The sequence below is a fragment of the Littorina saxatilis genome, linkage group LG5 (assembly GCF_037325665.1).
Source record: "Littorina saxatilis isolate snail1 linkage group LG5, US_GU_Lsax_2.0, whole genome shotgun sequence".
In the NCBI taxonomy this organism is placed as follows: Eukaryota; Metazoa; Mollusca; class Gastropoda; order Littorinimorpha; family Littorinidae; genus Littorina; species Littorina saxatilis.
In genome coordinates this window covers 19,992,591-20,012,604 of record NC_090249.1, presented here as the reverse complement: position 1 = coordinate 20,012,604, position 20,014 = coordinate 19,992,591, and the positions used below count along the sequence as shown (strand labels likewise).

The 20,014-nt window shown below is 40.9% G+C and overlaps 2 protein-coding genes across 2 annotated transcripts; both read left to right on the top strand.

Moving 5' to 3' along the window:
• Positions 1–7,028: 7,028 nt before the first annotated feature.
• LOC138965839 (peptidase inhibitor 16-like) lies at positions 7,029–11,804 on the top strand. Its single transcript, XM_070337936.1, has 5 exons — positions 7,029–7,256; positions 8,108–8,262; positions 8,918–9,151; positions 9,904–10,028; positions 10,933–11,804. Exons 1-5 carry the CDS (start codon positions 7,232–7,234, stop codon positions 11,039–11,041), a joined length of 648 nt encoding a protein of 215 aa, XP_070194037.1. The 5' UTR covers positions 7,029–7,231; the 3' UTR covers positions 11,042–11,804.
• Positions 11,805–13,014: 1,210 nt separating this feature from the next.
• LOC138965838 (GLIPR1-like protein 1) lies at positions 13,015–19,908 on the top strand. The gene is made up of 5 exons (XM_070337935.1): positions 13,015–13,200; positions 13,544–13,777; positions 15,831–15,949; positions 19,213–19,319; positions 19,707–19,908. The coding sequence occupies exons 1-5, from the start codon at positions 13,051–13,053 to the stop codon at positions 19,709–19,711; spliced, it is 615 nt and encodes a 204-aa protein (XP_070194036.1). The 5' UTR covers positions 13,015–13,050; the 3' UTR covers positions 19,712–19,908.
• Positions 19,909–20,014: the final 106 nt, after the last annotated feature.

The window sequence follows — 20,014 nt, the reverse complement described above, 5'->3', positions numbered from 1 at the left end:
GAGTTGTTTGATGTTCTTAATTGGTTCTCATAACTAATGATCTGACTTAGGTTTCTTTTTGGCGCTAAATACCTGATGTTATATTCAAATGTTTCTTTGTTCTGTTATGCAATTGTATTTGTTACATTTCATTGATTAGACAATTTCTGTGTTGCTATGACAGTTTTTTTGGAAAATCTGTTGTTTGTGTCATTATTGCATTGCAGGGGATTTTGTCATGCTGTATACTTGACCTTAATTTCACCACAACAAGGATAACAGATATTGTGTGTGTGTTGGTGAATGTATGTGTGTGTGTGTGTGTGTGTGTGTGTGTGTGTGTGTGTGTGTGTGTGTGTGTGTGTGTGTGAGAGAGAGAGAGAGAGAGAGAGAGAGAGAGATTCACATAAAAACATAAGGATACATACATACATACATACATACATACATACACACATACATACCTGCATACATGGATATATACACACTTACATACACATAATTTGCTATATAATCGCGGATATACAGGTTAAGGAAGAAACGCACACATTTTCAGTCAGGCAGATTAAAATATAACGCATAACTGCAAACTTGTGCTGTAGTTAGTGTTTTCTTGTTTGGAAGTAACATTATTATCATTCAATGTGTGGAAATATGCTAAAATGTGAGGTTACAAATGTTTATAAAGATTGACATTGCGGAACATTAATACATTTTATAGTTTTTATTTTAAATTTATTATTTTTGAAAATATTGATTTTCAAGCTTAAGTTGTAAAGTTTTGATTATACAGCATCAAAAGTATGACAGCTAGATTGTACACAAAGAGATCTTCAATTTGATATATCGTATGACATCTTTACCTGTAAAACCACTGAAGATTTGCTTGTTCGCGTTTCTTAAATTTCGTGTGATGACGTCAATATAGCCTAAAATTGCAATCGGCTATAAAACCCTTTTTATTGCATTTATTGGTTCAAATGTGATACATTTGTGGTTGCTGCAATCTGTTTTATAAAATAAAACCGAAAAGGTCATTTCTTTTTGCTTTTTTTAATTTGTCGCCCTGTACATAACTTCCCAATTGTGAAAAAATCGCATATTTGCCTGACTTTACAGTCCAATACCTCCAAATGTATAATTCTAACAGGCTTCAAACTTTGCACAGCAATTCTATAAGTACTTTTACATTTCAAACCTGAACTATAAGAACATTGCTTTATTTTGAAGCTGTTTACAGCACTCCCAAAATGGCCTTCTGTGGTCTGTTCACGCTTACTGTCAGTGGGCCTCCCAGACCTGTTTACCCTTACGATTTTGGCGTAATTTATTACGATTTTCTGCAACAAATACGCCATTCCGCTATCCGTGTCAAGACTACGATTTTCAAAACGTCCAGGTTACGTTTTCCGTCGCTGTCCGCTTCCGATCCAACATTTTTAAATCTTTTCCGTGTTCCGATCCGTAAATTTTAACCAACGCTCTGCGCGCATCTCTCTCTGCGCATATCTGCTGCAGTTTTCGGCGGTAAACTGAATCAGAATGTGCTTTGTCTCGCACAGTTTACAGTACGCCAACATGAAGAGAAGTCGATAATCGAGTGCCTCGGAAAAAGAAGAAAACCCGTCTAAGAAGAAACCTCCAACCAAGCAGAAATTTCGAAAGGAATACACCGAAAAGTGGACGTTTCTAGGACCTTTGTGAATGATGGATATATGTGCTTGATTGCGTTTCGCAGACACAGTTGTCATGGGCGTTGCAATTGGCGACGAATGCTGGATGATTACTATTTTTGTGCCAGGATTACTATTTTTGGGGATGAGCATTACTCCAAAACACTTATGGGGGTAAACAGGTCTGGCCTCCCTAACTATGGTTTGGGTCGTTTTGTTTGGTGATTGTAATTAATTTATATGAACACATTTGTGAGAGTAGTTTTGATTAGAGGAGCAGTTGTGCTTTTCGTCATGATCATCATAATTGTTACTAATTATTAATCGAAGTTTGGTTTATTTTACTGTCAGAACAAACTGCTACAGAGTCTGAATTGTCGAGAGGAACAAAGTGTGTGTAAGGAAAACATGTAAAGGGGAAAAGAAACAGCACCTTAGATAATAAGCATATTCTTCACATTGTCATGTAGTAGATATCAAACAAACAAAGAAACAAAAAGACAAACTAACAACAACAATAAAACACAAACAAACCAAGAGAAACGCCCCCCAAAACCCACCAAAAACAAAAACACATACACAAAAAATTACCATAAGAAAAATATTAAAAAATCACAAATACGCGTTACAAAAGTATCCACGTACGAACTCACCCAAATATTCACATCTAATACTTCAACAGAATTGTATGCGAAAATGAAAAAAAGGATTATCTCGTTGTCAGTCAAGATGTCAAATATTCGTACCTCCTACGGCACTTTGCTAAGACCCTAAAGCTTTGGAACTCGTGCCCAGCTGCGAGACATTTGTTTACGTGTTTCATTTTGCAGAAATCTGACACGAGTCCAATACGAATTCGATAATCTCTTTGAAGTGAAAAATTGCGTTCCATCAGTTTATGAGTATACGTTTGCATAATGCCAAAATTCGAAAAGAGTTAGCCTCCAAAGTAAAAAGGAATCCGACTCGAAACTGAAGCGAAATGATTCGTCACCGAGTGGTATTTGAATTGGTGCATGCTGTCCGAAAGGTGACGTACATTGCTTTATCCAACACGGTGTACGTAAGAGAGACCTTCCATGGGATAAAAAAAATAAAAAATAAAAAAATAAAAAAACCCATCTCTTCACGCTTGTGTAAATATCATGTAAATGAGGTTGGGTCAAACTACAGTCTGGCTAAGGACCTAGGAGGTAATGTTTCACTTCTCGTAATATCAAAGTCACCGAAACAAACTTCATTCTCGAAACACTTTGTTGTTTGCGCAGAAAGATATAATTCCCATTTAACTTTTAAAAACAAGCGTCGGTTTGACATGTGACACTTTCACACGCGTTCTGGTCTTGCTCGTGCAGACATTGAACTACCAGTGAAAAAAAGTGAGGAGTGTTTTTGACTCACATGCGAAGCAAAAGTGAGTCTATGTACTCACCCGAGTCGTCCGTCCGTCCGTCCGTCCGTCCCGGCGTCCGTCCGTCCGTCCGTCCGTCCGTCCGGAAAACTTTAACGTTGGATATTTCTTGGACACTATTCAGTCTATCAGTACCAAATTTGGCAAGATGGTGTATGATGACAAGGCCCCAAAAAACATACATAGCATCTTGACCTTGCTTCAAGGTCAAGGTCGCAGGGGCCATAAATGTTGTCTAAAAAACAGCTATTTTTCCCATTTTTCCCATTTTCTCTGAAGTTTTTGAGATTTAATACCTCACCTATATATGATATATAGGGCAAAGTAAGCCCCATCTTTTGATACCAGTTTGGTTTACCTTGCTTCAAGGTCAAGGTCACAGGAGCTCTTCAAAGTTGGATTGTATACATATTTTGAAGTGACCTTGACCCTGAACTATGGAAGATAAACTGTTTCAAACTTAAAAATTATGTGGGGCACATGTTATGCTTTCATCATGAGACACATTTGGTCACATATGATCAAGGTCAAGGTCACTTTGACCCTTATGAAATGTGACCAAAATAAGGTAGTGAACCACTAAAAGTGACCATATCTCATGGTAGAAAGAGCCAATAAGCACCATTGTACTTCCTATGTCTTGAATTAACAGCTTTGTGTTGCATGACCTTGGATGACCTTGACCTTGGGTCAAGGTCACATGTATTTTGGTAGGAAAAATGTGTAAAGCAGTTCTTAGTGTATGATGTCATTGCTAGGTTTAGCTGAAGGTCAAGGTCATGTAAAGGTCAAGCATGTGAGTCGTATGGGCTTTGCCCTTCTTGTTTTTAATTTTTTTAATTGCATACTACTCAGAGACATAGTGCATAAAATCAGACAGTCTCCTGCTGGGGCGGGATAAAATACCTCAGTCCATAACGGCACTGGCTTTAAATCCAGTTGTCACTATCAGCGTGGGTTCGATCCCCACATTCGGCGAGGGGTTTGTTTCCCAGAGTCAACAGGAAACGCTTTTGTCAAATGAATCATACATGTCACTAGCCATCCATCCATGGCCATATCGAGCAGATGGATGGGTTAGACCCTACCCAGCTACATGTACTTTGTTCTGAAGGAAACTATTGACCGAGGCACACGCTGATAATATCACTGGACAACAGAAAGGCATTCTTAAACAATGAAGCTGAATTAATTGGGAAACTTCATTTGCCGAGGTGACCGCTAGCCCCTTTGTGACTCGCTCTATGACGGCTTAATTACTAGCGCCAAAACCACATAATCACAATTTTAACATGGAATTGAAGTTAAAATGTTCACGAGAAAAGTACAATTGTCAGTGAAAAAACCCTCTTATTTTCTTCCCCAGGTAACGTTTAACTATTGTTTGGGCTGAAGTTATCCGTCTGGAAGTGAGCCAGAACTAAAAGTTATTTATTTTCACGTGAACATTTTAATTATCATGTGAGCATGTGAGCACTGTCACTAAAAATTATCGCTGTCGATTACACAGAACACGTGTTAATTGAAATGTTCACGTGATATTGGTAACCCCAGGTTTTGGCGCTAGTAAGCCGTCATATATCCTTCTAAGCAAATGCCGGTGCGGTGACAAATCCCTTGCACTTAGAATTTATTTACTGGCTACGCTTTGTCGGTCTTCTGATGACAGAGCTATAGAGACCTCCTGGTCATGAAACCATCAAGCACAGGTGTATACGCTGTGAGGAGCTATGTAACAGACACAGGAAGCCATGTGGTATTCTCTATCACGCATCATGTCGACCGAAAAGGAAAGAGAAAGTAGAGGAAGGTCGCCTAATATGGACCGGCTCCTACAATGGACCACTTCCGGTTCTGACAAATGAACGGCGCTAGAGCGCTTAAAAGAATTTCATTTGCCACATGTATTTACCCCCTCTGGATAGTTTGCACGTGTCAAAACAGGTGCAGGCACAAAAAACACACAACCGTTTGTTTTTTTCTTCACTTTTGTACTCCTCTGCGGGAAGCGTTCACTCTAAATTTGGCGCTTAAAACGGCCTAGTTTCTGTCCCCAGACACAGCTGTTACCTCACACAAATTGACTGTAATGATTACATTTTTAGCAGCATTGGCCCCGTCGTTTTAGCGCAAAATAAAATAATAGCAAAATGTCAGGGTGTGTGTGTGTCCCCTAATATGGACCACCTTTAACAAATAGAGGAAAATAAAAGATTAAGACTGGTTTCAGTCATGCATAAAGAAGCTTGCTGAAAATAACTTATGTCACACGCTTTTCTTCTTTGCCACTACTAAAGCAAACGTGTGCAAGATTGTATGTTACACGCTTTAGGAGCATGGCAAGAACGGATTCAAACTCAAAATCGTCCCTCCAAAAGCCAAAAAATGCACACACGACTTTTATTTCTCCTGCTGTTATCGTTTCTTCTCTTTACAAATTCTTCAACGCTCAGAATACTGAAAACGGCATCCCAGACGACAGTACTGTTTCCATACGCGAATTTAGCTTCCCTTGGAAAGTGGCTCACTCAGGAGGCCTGTTAGTCTGACACTTTAAGGACAGAGTTCTGAACATAGATGACAAAGATTCCGGAATGAAAAAACATTTCGCGGATGCAGACACAGAAAGACGTCATGAAGAATGCGATGCTTCAAAAAATACAGACTGTGACGATGACTCTGACGTCATTCACATATACCGAGACGTCATTCACAGTTGTTCGGTCACTTCCGTCAAAAAGTAGATCTCTCCACAATGGCTGCTTTCTTTCTTTCTTTATTTGGTGTTTAACGTCGTTTTCAACCACGAAGGTTATATCGCGACGAACAATGGCTGCTCCTGTGTTTAGGTTTGTCAAGCTTGAGTACACAAAACGTGTTTGTTCTCTCCTCTGTTGAAGCTGTGAGACATAAATGCTATTCCGACTTGGTCGTGTGACAGAGTTTTCTTCCACACTCGATTAGCTGATGTCTAACTCAGCCTGACGGCTTCGTTAGACAATCAACGTAATCTCGTGTGGAAGAAAACGTCTGTCACACGACCAAGTCGGAATAGCAGGTAATAACTATAGCCATCGAGCTTTCAAAAAAAATATATCAAACAGTCTTCTTTATGTGAAAGGTGATAATTTCATTTATGTTTCTCTGTTTCTTTAGTTTGATATTGTGCTACAAACAATCGAACCGAAACAAATAAATCTGATGCATATTTGAATCAGTCTGATACGTGCACGAAGTTGTGTGATGGTATTGTGGAGTACAGTGCGCTTTTAACAATTATTCGCCGAGACCTCTTTACAAGTCAATATTAAGCGCCCAGGCTCCTAATATGGACCAGTTGTGACATATTCTGTATTGAACATTTACTCAATGTTAATCAAAGCTAATTCGCTCTCATTAGGTCTTACGGTTTACTAACAAGAGAACAACTACTATAATCACAAAATGAAACTTGTTTGCAAGAAAACAAACTGGTTATCATCATGACACAAAAAGGGGTCCATATTAGGTGACCTTCCCCTAATACGCCGAGCATATGACATATATGTCAACTTTACAGAACACGCACAACAGGCTTAAATTGTTTTTGCGTACGGAAAAGATCATCTATTCGATGTCAGAGTTTGGTGGGTTATAAAAATACGAAAATACCCAGCATGCTTCCCACGCAATCGGCGTATGCTGCCTGAATGGCGAGGTAAAAACGGTCATTCACGTAATAACCCACTCATTCAAAAACATGAGTGAACGTGGGAGTTTCAGTCCATGAACGAAGAAGAAGAAGAAGAAGAAAAAGAAAAAGAAGAAGAACGAAAAGTCAGACCTTTTCACGGATCCGGACCGCACTCGTTCCGGATTCGTGCAAAACAAGATCGAGTATCGGCGTTGGATTTTAAAACCTTCTAAAAAAAACACACTGCACTACTACTGTCTAGACCGGTATAAATGGGGCCTACCATGTTCTGTGCACAGTCGAACATGTGCATCCCGTACATGTATACTGAACCCGTATGACTAGTTTCAGTGCAGTTTGCTCTCAAAGGCCAAGCAGACGGTAAAAGTTCACCGAATGTGGCGTCGTGGTGTGCGACGTTAACACGTGGTTGAGAAGAACCAGTGGAACCACAACTCCTGCAATTGTCTTTTTCCCGCCATTGACTTCTTACTCATGCTCGTACGCCACGAACTGGAAGGTGAGGTTACAGCAGACAGGCACATTCAGCACTATTTTGTTTTCTGTGAATGGATTTGGATGTATTTACACAACTTCAGTCATTGAATTTGGGGAATTTGGTGGTATTTGCAGACCTTTATGTGATTTGTGTGTGTGCTGTATTTACAAAACTTCAGTCATTTTACTTGTGGAATTTGGAGGTATTTGCGACCCGTTTTATGACGTTTTGATTGTATGCCTATTTAGCAAACGTCAGTGTTTTTTTGTTTTTTTCCAAACACATCATTTTTGGGGGGCGTTTAATCGTATAAGAAACATCAATGTGAACAATATTATTACAAACATTATGCGTACATGAAATAAACAATACATTTAGACATTGGCCAAACTTGTTTGGATTGTCATTAGTAGTGCAGTCGTTTAAGATCAAAGACAAAGATGACAACTGGAAAACAGGTGGAAGTGGGAACCGTTTAAAACAAAACCAATCAGAAGATCGGACAAATAAGAGACGATGCGATCCTGCGGCGTTGTTTTTCTATAGCCGTTTTCTTGATTTTGACCTCAAGTTTGAAGGTAGCAGTTTAATATATATATATATATGTGTGTCTGTCTGTCTGTGTGTGTGTGTGTGTGTGTGTGTGTGTGTGTGTGTGTGTGTGTGTGCGTGTGTGTATGTGTGTACTTGAAGTGTGTGTAAGTGTGTGTGCGTGTGTGTGTGAGAGAGAGAGAGAGAGTGTGTGTGTGTGTGTGTGTGTGTGTGTGTGTGTGTGTGTGTGTGTGTGTGTGTGTGTGTGTGTGTGTGTCTTTCTCCGTTCTTTCTTCAACCATGTAATAAATGCATTGACATCTTTTTCTTGTCACTTTCAGAGATGAATTGTGAACGCCAATGGCTAGTTTTGTTGGTGCTGACATCTTTCGTGGTGACTTCATCTGCTGATGTTAGAATTGCAGCACTGAACGGACACAATTATTACAGAAATCTTGAAGCAACTCAGGAGAATGTAGCCAATATGAATGCTCTGGTAAGTTCATCAAAGTTTCGCGCTATTCAGACTGAACATGTCGTGAATTTCGCGGACATGGGATGAAAGAAAATAACTGTTAGAAAAATGTCCGTTAGAAGATGTCACACAAATGAAATGATCGGATAGCTGATGTCGCGTTTATGGAATGATATATAGAGTAGCTGATGTAGCGTTTATATAATGATTGGATAGCTGATGTCGCGTTTATAGAATGACTTGATAGCTGACGTCGCGTTTATGGAATGATTGGATAGCTGATGTTGCGTTTATGGAATGATTGGATAGCTGATGTCGCGTTTATAGAATGACTGGATAGCTGACGTCGCGTTTCATAAAATGATCGGATAGCTGATGTCTCGTTATGTAATAATTGGACAGCTGATGTCGCTTTTATGGAATGATTGCATGGGTGATGTCGCTTTATTGGAATGATTGGATAGCTAATGTCACGTTATGAAATAATTGGACATCTGATGTCGCGTTTATAGAATGATTGGATAGCAGATGTTGCATTTATCACTTTATGGTTGGCCGATAGCGGAAGTCGCGTTTTTGGAATGATTGGATAGCTGACGTCGCGTTTTTTGGAATGATAGATAGAGTAGCTTATGTAGCCTTTATGGAAAGATAAAATAAAATTTCTTTCTCCCAGGTATGGTCGAACGAGCTGGCTAACCGAGCCTACCAGTGGGCCGCTAGGTGTCGCTGGGGACACACGAGCACTCGAGACATGGGAGAGAACTTGTACTACAGCTATCCGAGAAACATGGCGGACGACGTGTACGTTTATCGCGCCTTAAAAAGCTGGATGGACGAGAAAAGGCTGAACTGGGACAAAAGTTTTAGCTGCTGCAGCAAGAGCTATTCTTGTTGTCATTATACACAGGTAAGGACTGCTTTGTGTTTTAACATATACATGTTTTGTTGTGTTATAACTTATTCTCAGATGCAATCTAAGCCTCACGCTGTGTGTAACTTACATACAAAGTCAAATGAACTGTCAGTAACATGTATACGATATCGATTTAGATAACCAAGACGTATCTTTTTGACCCTCTCTTTCGATGTGAAGTCTCTGACATCAAAATCTTAGAAAAGTTCATGGACTTTCGAGAACAAAAGTTGTCTCCGTGACTTCAATACGTCAGCAGTTGAAAACTAATCGGGAGGTCACCGCTGGGCTGTGCGTGTGTCGGTATCGTATATCATGAACTGACCCACACATCATGTAACTAGCGAACCAACAAATCAACTCCCTAATGGACCAAGCTCCGTCGGACAGAAACATCATCCACCCATGATGTAACAAACACACACTCTATATAACGACCCCTCAGTATCACGACCGATTTTTGTTTACATTTACAATGTCGTTAAACATAGCTACCGCTGTATCGTCATAATGGTGGTGGTGGTGTGTGTGTGTGTGTGTGTGTTTGTGTGTGTGTGTGCGTGCGTGCGTGCGTGCGTGCGTGCGTGTGTGTGTGTGTGTGTTTTTCTCTGCCCAGTTATACACCATAGCCACTCAAAAACTCCGTTCAAATTACGGTTATTGCACCTTCGTTATTGCCACCAGCCATCCCCGGGCCGGCCTCTTCAAGCGTGTGTACAAAACACTTTGAACATTGTCACGTTCAGGTTGTGAGCAGCAAGTCGCAGAGTGTCGGCTGTGCAGTTGTGCCGTGCAGCAAACTGTACGACGAGACAGGATTCCGTGCCATCGCTACCAACGCCGCCTATGTGGCCTGCTTCTATTCCCCCATGTAAGTATAGTTTGTACACTGCGCCATTTCTTGTTGTTTTGTTCAGTAAAGTTGTCAGACAGGCTTATTGGATTTCGTGCAATTTCCACAAGCGCTGTCTATTTTGCGTGCTTCTATTCCCCCGTTTTTGTTTGTTTGTACACTGAATGATTTTTGTTTGTTGATTCATTCAAGGTCCACTCCGCCTCCCGTAAACCCGCATTTTCTATTCACAGAGCGTATATGTTTGTGCGTGTGTGCCGTGTGTGCGTATGTGTGTGTGTGTGTTCGTGTGCGTATGCGCCTGCGTATATGTATGTGTGTGTGTGTGCGCGTGTGTGTATGTGTGTGAGTGTGTGTGTGTGTGTGTGTGTGTATGTGTGCGTGTGTTTGTATGAGTGTCTATGAGCGTGTATGCATCTTTGTGTGTGTGTGTGTGTGTGTGTTTGTGTGTGTGTGTGCGCGCGTGTGTGTATGCGTAATAATAATAATAATAAAGTGTATTTATATTGCGCCTATCCCTTACAAAAAACAAAAATATTTGGCTCTAAGCGCATTACAACATGTGAAGGACTTGGTACAATCAAGTCTGACAAGTACAACAGCACAATATACAGTCGGTCTCTTAGGTAAAAGCAGTATGCGTGTGTGTGTATGCGTGTGTGTGTGTATGCGTGTGCGCACATATGTGTGTGTACGTGCGCGCGCGTGTGTGTACGTGTGTGCACGTGCGCACGCGTGTGTGTACGTGCGCGCGCGTGTGTATGTGTGTGTATGTGTGTGTGTAAGGTACAAAATATAGTCATTTCGGTATGCAACTACATTTTCTTTTAATGGGCGATTGATAAGTGATCTTTTTATTTTGTTATTATTATTATCATCATTATACACACTGTTCAATGTCTTTTTACACGCCTCATTGCAGGGGTAACATGGTGTACAACGGTGATCCCCGACCTTACCGATACGGCCCGCCTTGCACTCAGTGTCCGCGGGGTTGTTCCAGGGGAGAGAACCTCTGTTCTACACTTTAGTTTACTCGCTCGCTTCCCTTGGGTACGATATCTGTAATGTTGCACAGGGTGTCCCAGAATACTTGCAACCCAAATATATACAAATAGTTTATTACACAGGCCAGCAACTCCAAAAAATATTACATTAATCCTGGAAGGTGAGATGATAACAATTAGAAAACTGAAGATTTGAGGTCTCTTACTTGCAGGATACATTTGTCAGAGCACATGTTCCAAATGACCGCCGTTTCGCTGCAGACACGCTTGAAGCCGACGAGCAAAGTTGTCAATCACCTTGACACACTCTTCCTCCCTGATGGCACGAATGTTCTGGGTGATGGCCACTTTCAGTTCAGCAATGGATGTTGTTGACTGATCCTGTGGCTTTAAATGTGTGAACCCAACGATAAATTTGGCTTTTCTGGGGATAATTGTGGAACTTCCTGCGATATTTGGCTTGCACCGTTTTGAATGATTTCGTCTCCAAATAAGTAGTGACGCAAAACACTTTTTGCTCTTTTGTCCAAGGCATTTTAAATTTGTCTGATTGCTAATTATTCGTTGTTATGGTCTCCTCTTTGCAAATCTGAAAAATAAGAACAAATAACATTAAATATTGGCAGAGTTATTAGCACTAACATGGGTTGCAAGTATTCTGGGACACCCTGTATGAAGTAATTCAATAAAGTCTCGTTATTAGATACTGATTGTAATTTAATTATGTCTCGATCTGTTTGTGTTCGCGTTTTCGCGTGTAGATTCCAAATTAAAAGTTTAAAAAACATTATGTGTGTGCGTGTGTGCGTGTGTGCGTGTGTGTGTATGTGTGTGTGTGTGTGTGTGTGTGTGTGTGTGTCTCTCTGTGTGTGCGTGTGTGTGTGTGTGTGTGTGTGTGTGTGTGTGTGTGTGTGTGTGTTTGTGTCTAAGTTACAAAATAGAGAGTCATATCGGTATGCAACTTCTGTTTCTTTGCTTGCTCAGAAGAATTTCTCAGAGTGTTTCAAGCATTCACCAAACCAGAGCAAACGCTGTAACGTTTTGTCACTTTCCACACATTGAATCATTTATTTATTGTATCAAATTATTTATGTTAAAGACCTGCCGCATTTCAATTATTCAAATATGTCACTGACATAAACTCTTCTACCTCATCTGAATAAAAAATCGAGGCTTTAATTGTCTACCCCGTGAAGAAAAAACCCATACAGTACTTTGGCCTTTTTCCGTCACATTTTTCGTTGCATAATTTCTTCCCCTTATAATGAAAGCTCCAGGTCACCTGATGTTTTACTTTTTCTTCAAGTCATTTCTTGAATAAGTTGTGTATTATCTTTTTATGGTGAGCATAAATATATAGCTTTCGCTATCTGGTCAAATGGGTCCTGACTGACCCAGTTTTTGCTAACCCTTTGGCACTGGCAGATGGACTGAATTACTTTCCAGGGTAAAGTTTTCAGGTTTTGATCTCACGATAGGATTGTGACCACTCAGTTTGTATGGACTCCAGAAATGCGGTGTATAAGAAGATGTTGAACCCTGTGCATGGACGGTAGTATTATTACACACACGCAAGCACGCAGGCACATACGCATTTACGTACGCACACATACCGAAAAACAGGCGTGCGCACACACACATACACACATACCTGCGTGCACGCACGCACGCGCAATAACACACACACACAAACACACGCACACGTACATACACAGACACTGACACACAAACACACACACACACACACACACAGACATACACACACACACACACACACACACACACACACACACACACAGACATACGCAGACACACACACACACACACAAACACACACACAAACACACACACACACACACACAAGCCTATCACACACAAACAAACCCATCCTGACAAAGACTCTAAACTAGCCAACTCTCTCGTCACAGTGACCTGTGGCACCACAACACCTAAACGTCAGATACCACCTCGGACTCTATAATTATATCCACAAGCCCAGAGTGTTTTCAACGGACTCGAACATTCAAAGAAACATGAATTCTTCATTGTTGTTGGCAGTATGCTGCGTGCTGGCGGTCGAGTGGACAACGGCCGTGACGGTCAAGCAAGCCACATTGACTGGACACAATGATATTCGGCGTCAGGAAGCGAAGGCCGAACATGGCTCTAATCTGTATGAGCTGGTGAGTAGTGTTAATTTAAAAACAAAATGAAAGGTCATTTTGGTACATGTGTGGGGTAGTTTGCGTTGAATTTGGTTGAATGTGCTTATGTTCGGTCGACAATGGTAATTTTGGATAGTTTTGACAATTTTGCGGAACAGATAAGGTTTTTTGTTAGAAATTTTTTTACTTCAGTGTGATGCTTGTGGACAAATAATATCATTATGTTTTTTAGTCGCATTTTCTTTTGTTGTTGTTGTTGCTTTCTTTCTATCTTCTTCATCCCATGGTTTACCTGTACTCAATCGTCAATATTGGGCCCAGGCCTTCACACGAATAGACCATCGTTGTCTAAATGTAACAGGTGTGGGACGCAACCCTTGCCCACGGGGCCAAGGCGTGGGCCGACAAGTGCAACTTTGAACATCAACACCAGCACAACATCGGTGAGAACCTGTACTACTCATCTCCCAGAACCCACACCGACGACTACTACATCCACAGAGCGCTCACCAGCTGGATGACCGAGAAGACGTTTAACCACGGCAATTTCGACTGCTGCTACCATGGACATTACGACTGCTGTCACTACACACAGGTATAGTTTGGCATTTTATCTATTTATTTATTTTTTTGTTGATTTAAAAAAAAATGGGGGGGGGGGGTGTTAATTTGAAGAAGTTTAAACACGGCAGTATCGACTGTTGCTTCCATGGACATTACGACTGCTGTCACTACACACAGGTATAGCTTGGTGATTTATCTATTTTGCTGATATATATCATATTTTTATTTTTTTTATTTTTGGAAGGGCGTGGTAATTGTGGTTGATGTGGTAATTTGAGGAAATTCAACTACGGCAGTTGTGACTGTTGCTTCCATGGACATTACGACTGCAGTCACTACACACAGGTATAGTTTGGTGATTTATCTATTTTGCTTATTTATCCATTTATTTATTTATTTATTCATTTATTTTAGGAGAGGGGGGGGGGGGGGGTTAGGGTGGTGATCTAAAGAAGTTCAACCGCGGCAGTGTCGACTGTTGCTTCCATGGACATTACGACTGCTGTCACTACACGCATGTATATTTTGGTTATTTATCTATATATGTGCGTGTGTGTGTGTGTGTGTGTGTGTGTGTGTGTGTGTGTGTGTGTGTGTGTGTGTGTTCTTTTGCCTCCGCAAAATACACAAATCGAGATGTTTCACAGGCGGAGAACATCGGTCTAAATACCGTTGTATCTTAAAGGGCGGTTTAAAGCTGGCAATCGTGTATTACAAAACTACTCCGATTTCCGAACGAAGCGTCACTTTGTGACTGATAAGAGTGGAGTAAGTCACACAGGGAATGGAGACAAATCCTCGATTGAGTAGCAGGGGTGCAACAAGCCCACTTATGCCCCTTTTTTTGGCAAGTGTGTGTGATCTCCTTCACAGTGGGCCAGTGCACTATGTTTTTTTTATTTGAATGTTTTAATTTGTTTGAATCTTATTTTATGAAAGAAATGAATAAACAATGACAAATGATAGTCACTTTTTGTATTTTGGGTTGCTGGTTTTTGTTTTACGCGACAAAAACAGTCAAATACAGACAAAATTGGAGTACAGGGGGGATATGATATTTCAGCAGATATGATTGTCACACTTCTAATTATTGTTATATTTTATCTTTCTGGGTATGCTCTAGGGGATTACGAAGCAGATTTTGATTATTATATTTATATTTGGAGTTAGGGACATTTCTTTGTTACAACCGTCAAACTTTAGGGTAACCCCTGCAAAATAATTTTTTGAAATAATCTGGTTATGACTGTAATACAATGGTAACAAAATCCTTTCGTAATCCCACCGAATGTTATATTCTGCACAAACTGCACAAAACATTATTGCTCTAGCTAAATTACGGCCAGAGAAATCGCAACCCCCAAGATGCAACTGCCGCAAAAATGGCTGAAATGAGAAAAACGACGTTGAAGATAGAACTATTCAAATATTGTCTTCATTGACACATCAATATGACACTATTGACAAAAACACAGACACACATGCATTTAAATTATGTTATGGAACCATTGTCTGCCAAAATATCAAAAACAGTTTTTTGAACAATTTGATCAATTTTGTACTGGCCCACCTGCCCATTTGTGAAAGCTAGGTTATAATGTTTGATTGTGTACAAGATAAGTCACACAGGAAGGAAAGTATCGTAAATGGTCAATATCGTTTGAACACTTGCTCCCCCCTTTACCCCTTTATGGGGAGAGAATACAAGGTAAACATGTTTATTCTGACGAAGCAAATGACCTCATTCACGGCAAGAACAAACAACAACATGACGAAAACACTCCACACATAACATAGCAACCAGCAGACCACATTGGATGAGAGTCGCTTGTTAATTCATTGCGCATGTATTCTTATTTATGATGATGATGATGATGATGATGATGATGATGATGATGATGATAATGACGGTGACGGTGACTGACGACGATGACGACGACGACGATGATGATAATAATGAAAATGATGAAAATGATGATGATGATGATGATGATGATGATGATGATGATGATGATGATGATGATGAATGTTTGAAGTATAACGACACTAAATTAACTGAACATTTAAACTCACACTGCTGTCAGGTGGTAGCAGCCCGAACCACCAAAGTGGCGTGCGCGGTGGCTCACTGTGACACTATGACCAAAGCCGGCCACGCCATCTCACACAACGCTGCCTACGTCGTCTGTGACTACAGTCCCATGTGAGTTGAGAGAGTAAACGCTTGAAGATGAATCGCACCCCCTGCATGATCAGTTTGCACTCATGCCATCTAGGCGTAGATACAGAGCTGCAAAGTGTAGAACCTCTCGCATGCGGAAGTCGTTTATTCCATCCGCCATCTCAGTTCTTAATGATACCACTTAGTGCATGCATGTGAAACTGAAAAATGTACAATGGTGTTTTCCTCAGAGCTAGCTAGGAATGCATTGTACTCTAATGTTGTCATGTTATTGTTGTGTTTTTTATCTTCATGTTTTAAAATTATCTCCACATCTTATAAAGTATACTTTTACACTAGAATTATGTTTAAACAAATTAAGTATGTATGTTTAATATTATTCTTATGAAGTTTTTTTACAACTATTTAGAATAGAACAGGATGGATGTTTTGAATGTCAATCACTGGGAGCAGTCAGAAGAGTAAGAATTTTGTTTTGTTCTCACTATCATTGCTTATGAAGATCATGATGTTGTTCTATTGCTTAGTCAGTCCTAGAAATAATGTCCTAGACCTGTCTTACCTTGCTGTTATCAGTATTTTTGCCCTCTTTCATTACGATGCTATGGTATTTCTGTGGGTCTCCACATGTGTTTGTTTATAAGGCGGAAGTGACCTCCCCTTGTACACAATAGGCTCTCAGAGGAAGCCTACGGACAGACTAGAATAGAACATGCACATAACACAGAATGTCTGCACAGCACACACACACACACAGCAATACAGCACACCGTCTTGTACCTCATTCTGCCCTGCCGAAGTCGGGGTATCCTTTTTAATCCACCGAACAATTAATATCCACAGCCATGTGTGTCTCCTGCCTCCGAACACACACGCTACAGAGCTCGACTCGATGTGCGCAGTTTCGTATAAAAATTATTTTCCAAATTTCCCCACTGTGTTTTATAAAATAATCATATTATGAAAGCACATACATTCTTATCTTAGTTGTTATGTATTCATTGTTAGTAAACATCGGCATTATTCATGTTTTACTTTAAACGCAATCATTGTTATTTATAGATCACAGGCACCTGATGTAAGTAGGTCACACACGTGTAAATGTTGTGCCCATTCCTTGTTTTTGTTTCTGTTATTATTTTAGTTAGCAGGTCTAGTTGAGCACGTATTAAGTATCATGTACCCACTACTAGTCATTGTGCATTTTAGTTAATGGACTGATGATGTCATTTGTATGGAGTCGACGCACGTGCGAGGATATGTATGTGTGGGAGGGGGGGGGGGCGCGGGAGATGGAAGCTTGCTGTATGTTATGTAATGTATATATTGTGTGTGATACGTGGAAATGTGATACTATTTATTTGCATGTATGATACAGGTACAAATGTGATAATTGTAGGCTTATACTAGTGATTACTGTGTGTGATACATGAAATGTGATATGAATGCTGTTTTTATATGTTATACTCTTACTTTCTCCCAAGCGCAAGACAAATTCTTCTATGAAAATTGAAGCCAATAAAATTTGAGTTGAGTTGAGTTGAGTTGAGTTTGACTGACTGACTAACCAATAAATGACGGTGGCTCACTGTGCCAGGCTGAAGAAAGCCTGTTACACCATCTCCCATAACGCTGCCTATGTCGGACTACACCTATGTGAGTTGAGAGACTAAACTATTGACTGTTTGATTGACTGACCGACTGACTGACTGACTAATTATGAATGCCTTTCTGACGTTGGCTCAGTGTGCCATGCTGTCTCACACAACGACTACACCGATGTTAGTTTTGTGTCTGGCTGACCGACTAACTAATTATGAATGACTTACTGAATTTCTGACGGTGGCTCACTTTACCAATGTGAAGCCGAGAGCCGGTTACACCATCTCCCACAACGCTGTCTATTGCAAGATCTGTGACTATATTTCTCCAAAAGTAAAATAATAAGACTGACTGGCGGACTGACTGATGATCGGTACAATGTACCACGCTTGTCTGTGAAATGGCGCAATGGTGTCGTGGATAAGACATCGGCCTCCTAATCGGAAGGTCGTGTGTTCAAATCCCGGCCGCGGCCGCCTGGTGGGTTAAGGGTGGAGATTTTTCCGACCTCTCAGGTCAACTTCTGTGCAGATCTGCTAGTGCCTTATCCGCCTTCGTGTATACACGCAAGCACACGACCAAGTGCGTACGGAAAAGATCCTGTCATCCATGTCAGAGTTCTGTGGGTTATAGAAACACGAAAATACCCAGCATGCTTCCCCCGAAATCGGCGTATGGCTGCCTGAATGGCGGGGTAAAAACGGTCATGCGCGTACAAATTCACAAGAAGAAGAAAAAGAAGTCTGTGAAATGTGAGCGTGTGGCTGCACGAGCGACTGACCGTCTGACTAACTGAATGGTAAACCGCCTTACTGACTAAAATAGTAGAAAATGGGGGTCCTTAACGTCCTCACAGGACATTTTCCTTTTAGGGACATGAGTTGTTGATACGCTAAAATAGTACAGTTGAGCCCCCGTTTTTAGACCTCCAAAAATATGAGAAAATGTGACCCTCCACCACGGGATGAGTCGCATGTCACCTTTGCATGATTTTCATATTTTTGTACATTTTCCCAAAGAGATGTTTATGCTCTATCCAGTGGTGAAAACCGTTTTAAAAAAGAGCAAAAACTGTTTGAGTTATATGCCTGTGACAAAGGTGACCCTCACACTGTTACCAGACACTCCCCGGACTTATAATTATTAAGCCTAGCGCAGAACCGCGCGAGGTGACATGCGACTCATTTCGTGGTGGAGGGTCACAAATGGGGTCTTCAAAAAGAGGGAGTTTATAAAATGGGAGTAAGTTTACAGATGTTATGAACAGAAACTCTGAGAGAAAAAAGTCTCAAAACGGAGGTAGACTCACATTGGGGCATATGGGGGGGGGGGGGGGGGTGTCTGAAAAGGGGGGTTCCACTGCAGCTCACAATTTGTTATTCAAATGCCCCCCGTCACCATTATTTTGCACAGTTGTTAATTCAGCGACCTGATTGATATAAGATTCGTTGCAATTAACACTCTTAAAACACAGCAAGCCTTACCGTTTTATATAAAAGAACGGTCTTTCCCTCGATCGAATACAGTTCTGTTCGCCACCTCAGATCTGCCCAGTTTTTACATGGAATTAGACCATCCCTTTGCTTGCAAAAATACCAACAATCAATATTGAAGATGCTTCCTGTGCACAGCTTAATTTGTGTTTGTTTAATGAATGACATTTTTTTGTCTGGTTGCTATAGGGGCAACATGGCCATCAATGGCAACCACGCTGCCTACGCCAGTGGCGCCCCCTGCAGTAACTGCCACGGGTCTGACAAGTGTCATGATGGACTCTGCGTCACCACTGGTAAGATTGATAAAATGACGGCGGCACCTATCACGCCAAGTCTATCCACAAACTCTGATCAATTAAAAAAAAAAAACATGTGGGAAAAGTGGCATGTGTAAGAAAGTAAAAATGAAAGAAAGAGAGAGAAAGAGAAATAGAGAGAAGGTGTGTGTGTGTGTGTGTGTGTGTGTGTGTGCGTGTGTGTGTGTGTGTGTGTGTGTGTGTGTGTGTGTGTGTTCGTGTGTGCCGTGCGTGCCTAGGTGCACGCGTACGTCACTGTTTACGTGTGTGTTTCCGTGTCTGAGCGCCCCGCGACCCATAAAACCCCGGGCCAAACATAAATGCACAATCGGATAATCACAAGTATTTGTTGCAGTAACAGTATTTATGTTTTCTCCCATGCAGCCTAATGGGACCTATTGGTGATGTGAGAGCCAGGATAATCAGTCTGTCGAAGTCCTTGGTCTGCTTCTACCCGTGGGCGTGTGCCTTTATCCTTACCACTGTGTGTTCGATACGGGTACTGTTTTGTGTTTGACTTCATTTTAAAGAGGCCTTGAGAATCATGTGTTGAACAAAATGTGAAATAAAACTAGTGTTGGTTTGAAGAGTGTACGTTTGTGTGTGTGTGTGTGTGTGTGTGTGTGTGTGTGTATGTGGGACGCAAACACCACCAACAATCTCTCTCTCTCTCTCTCTCTCTCTCTCTCTCT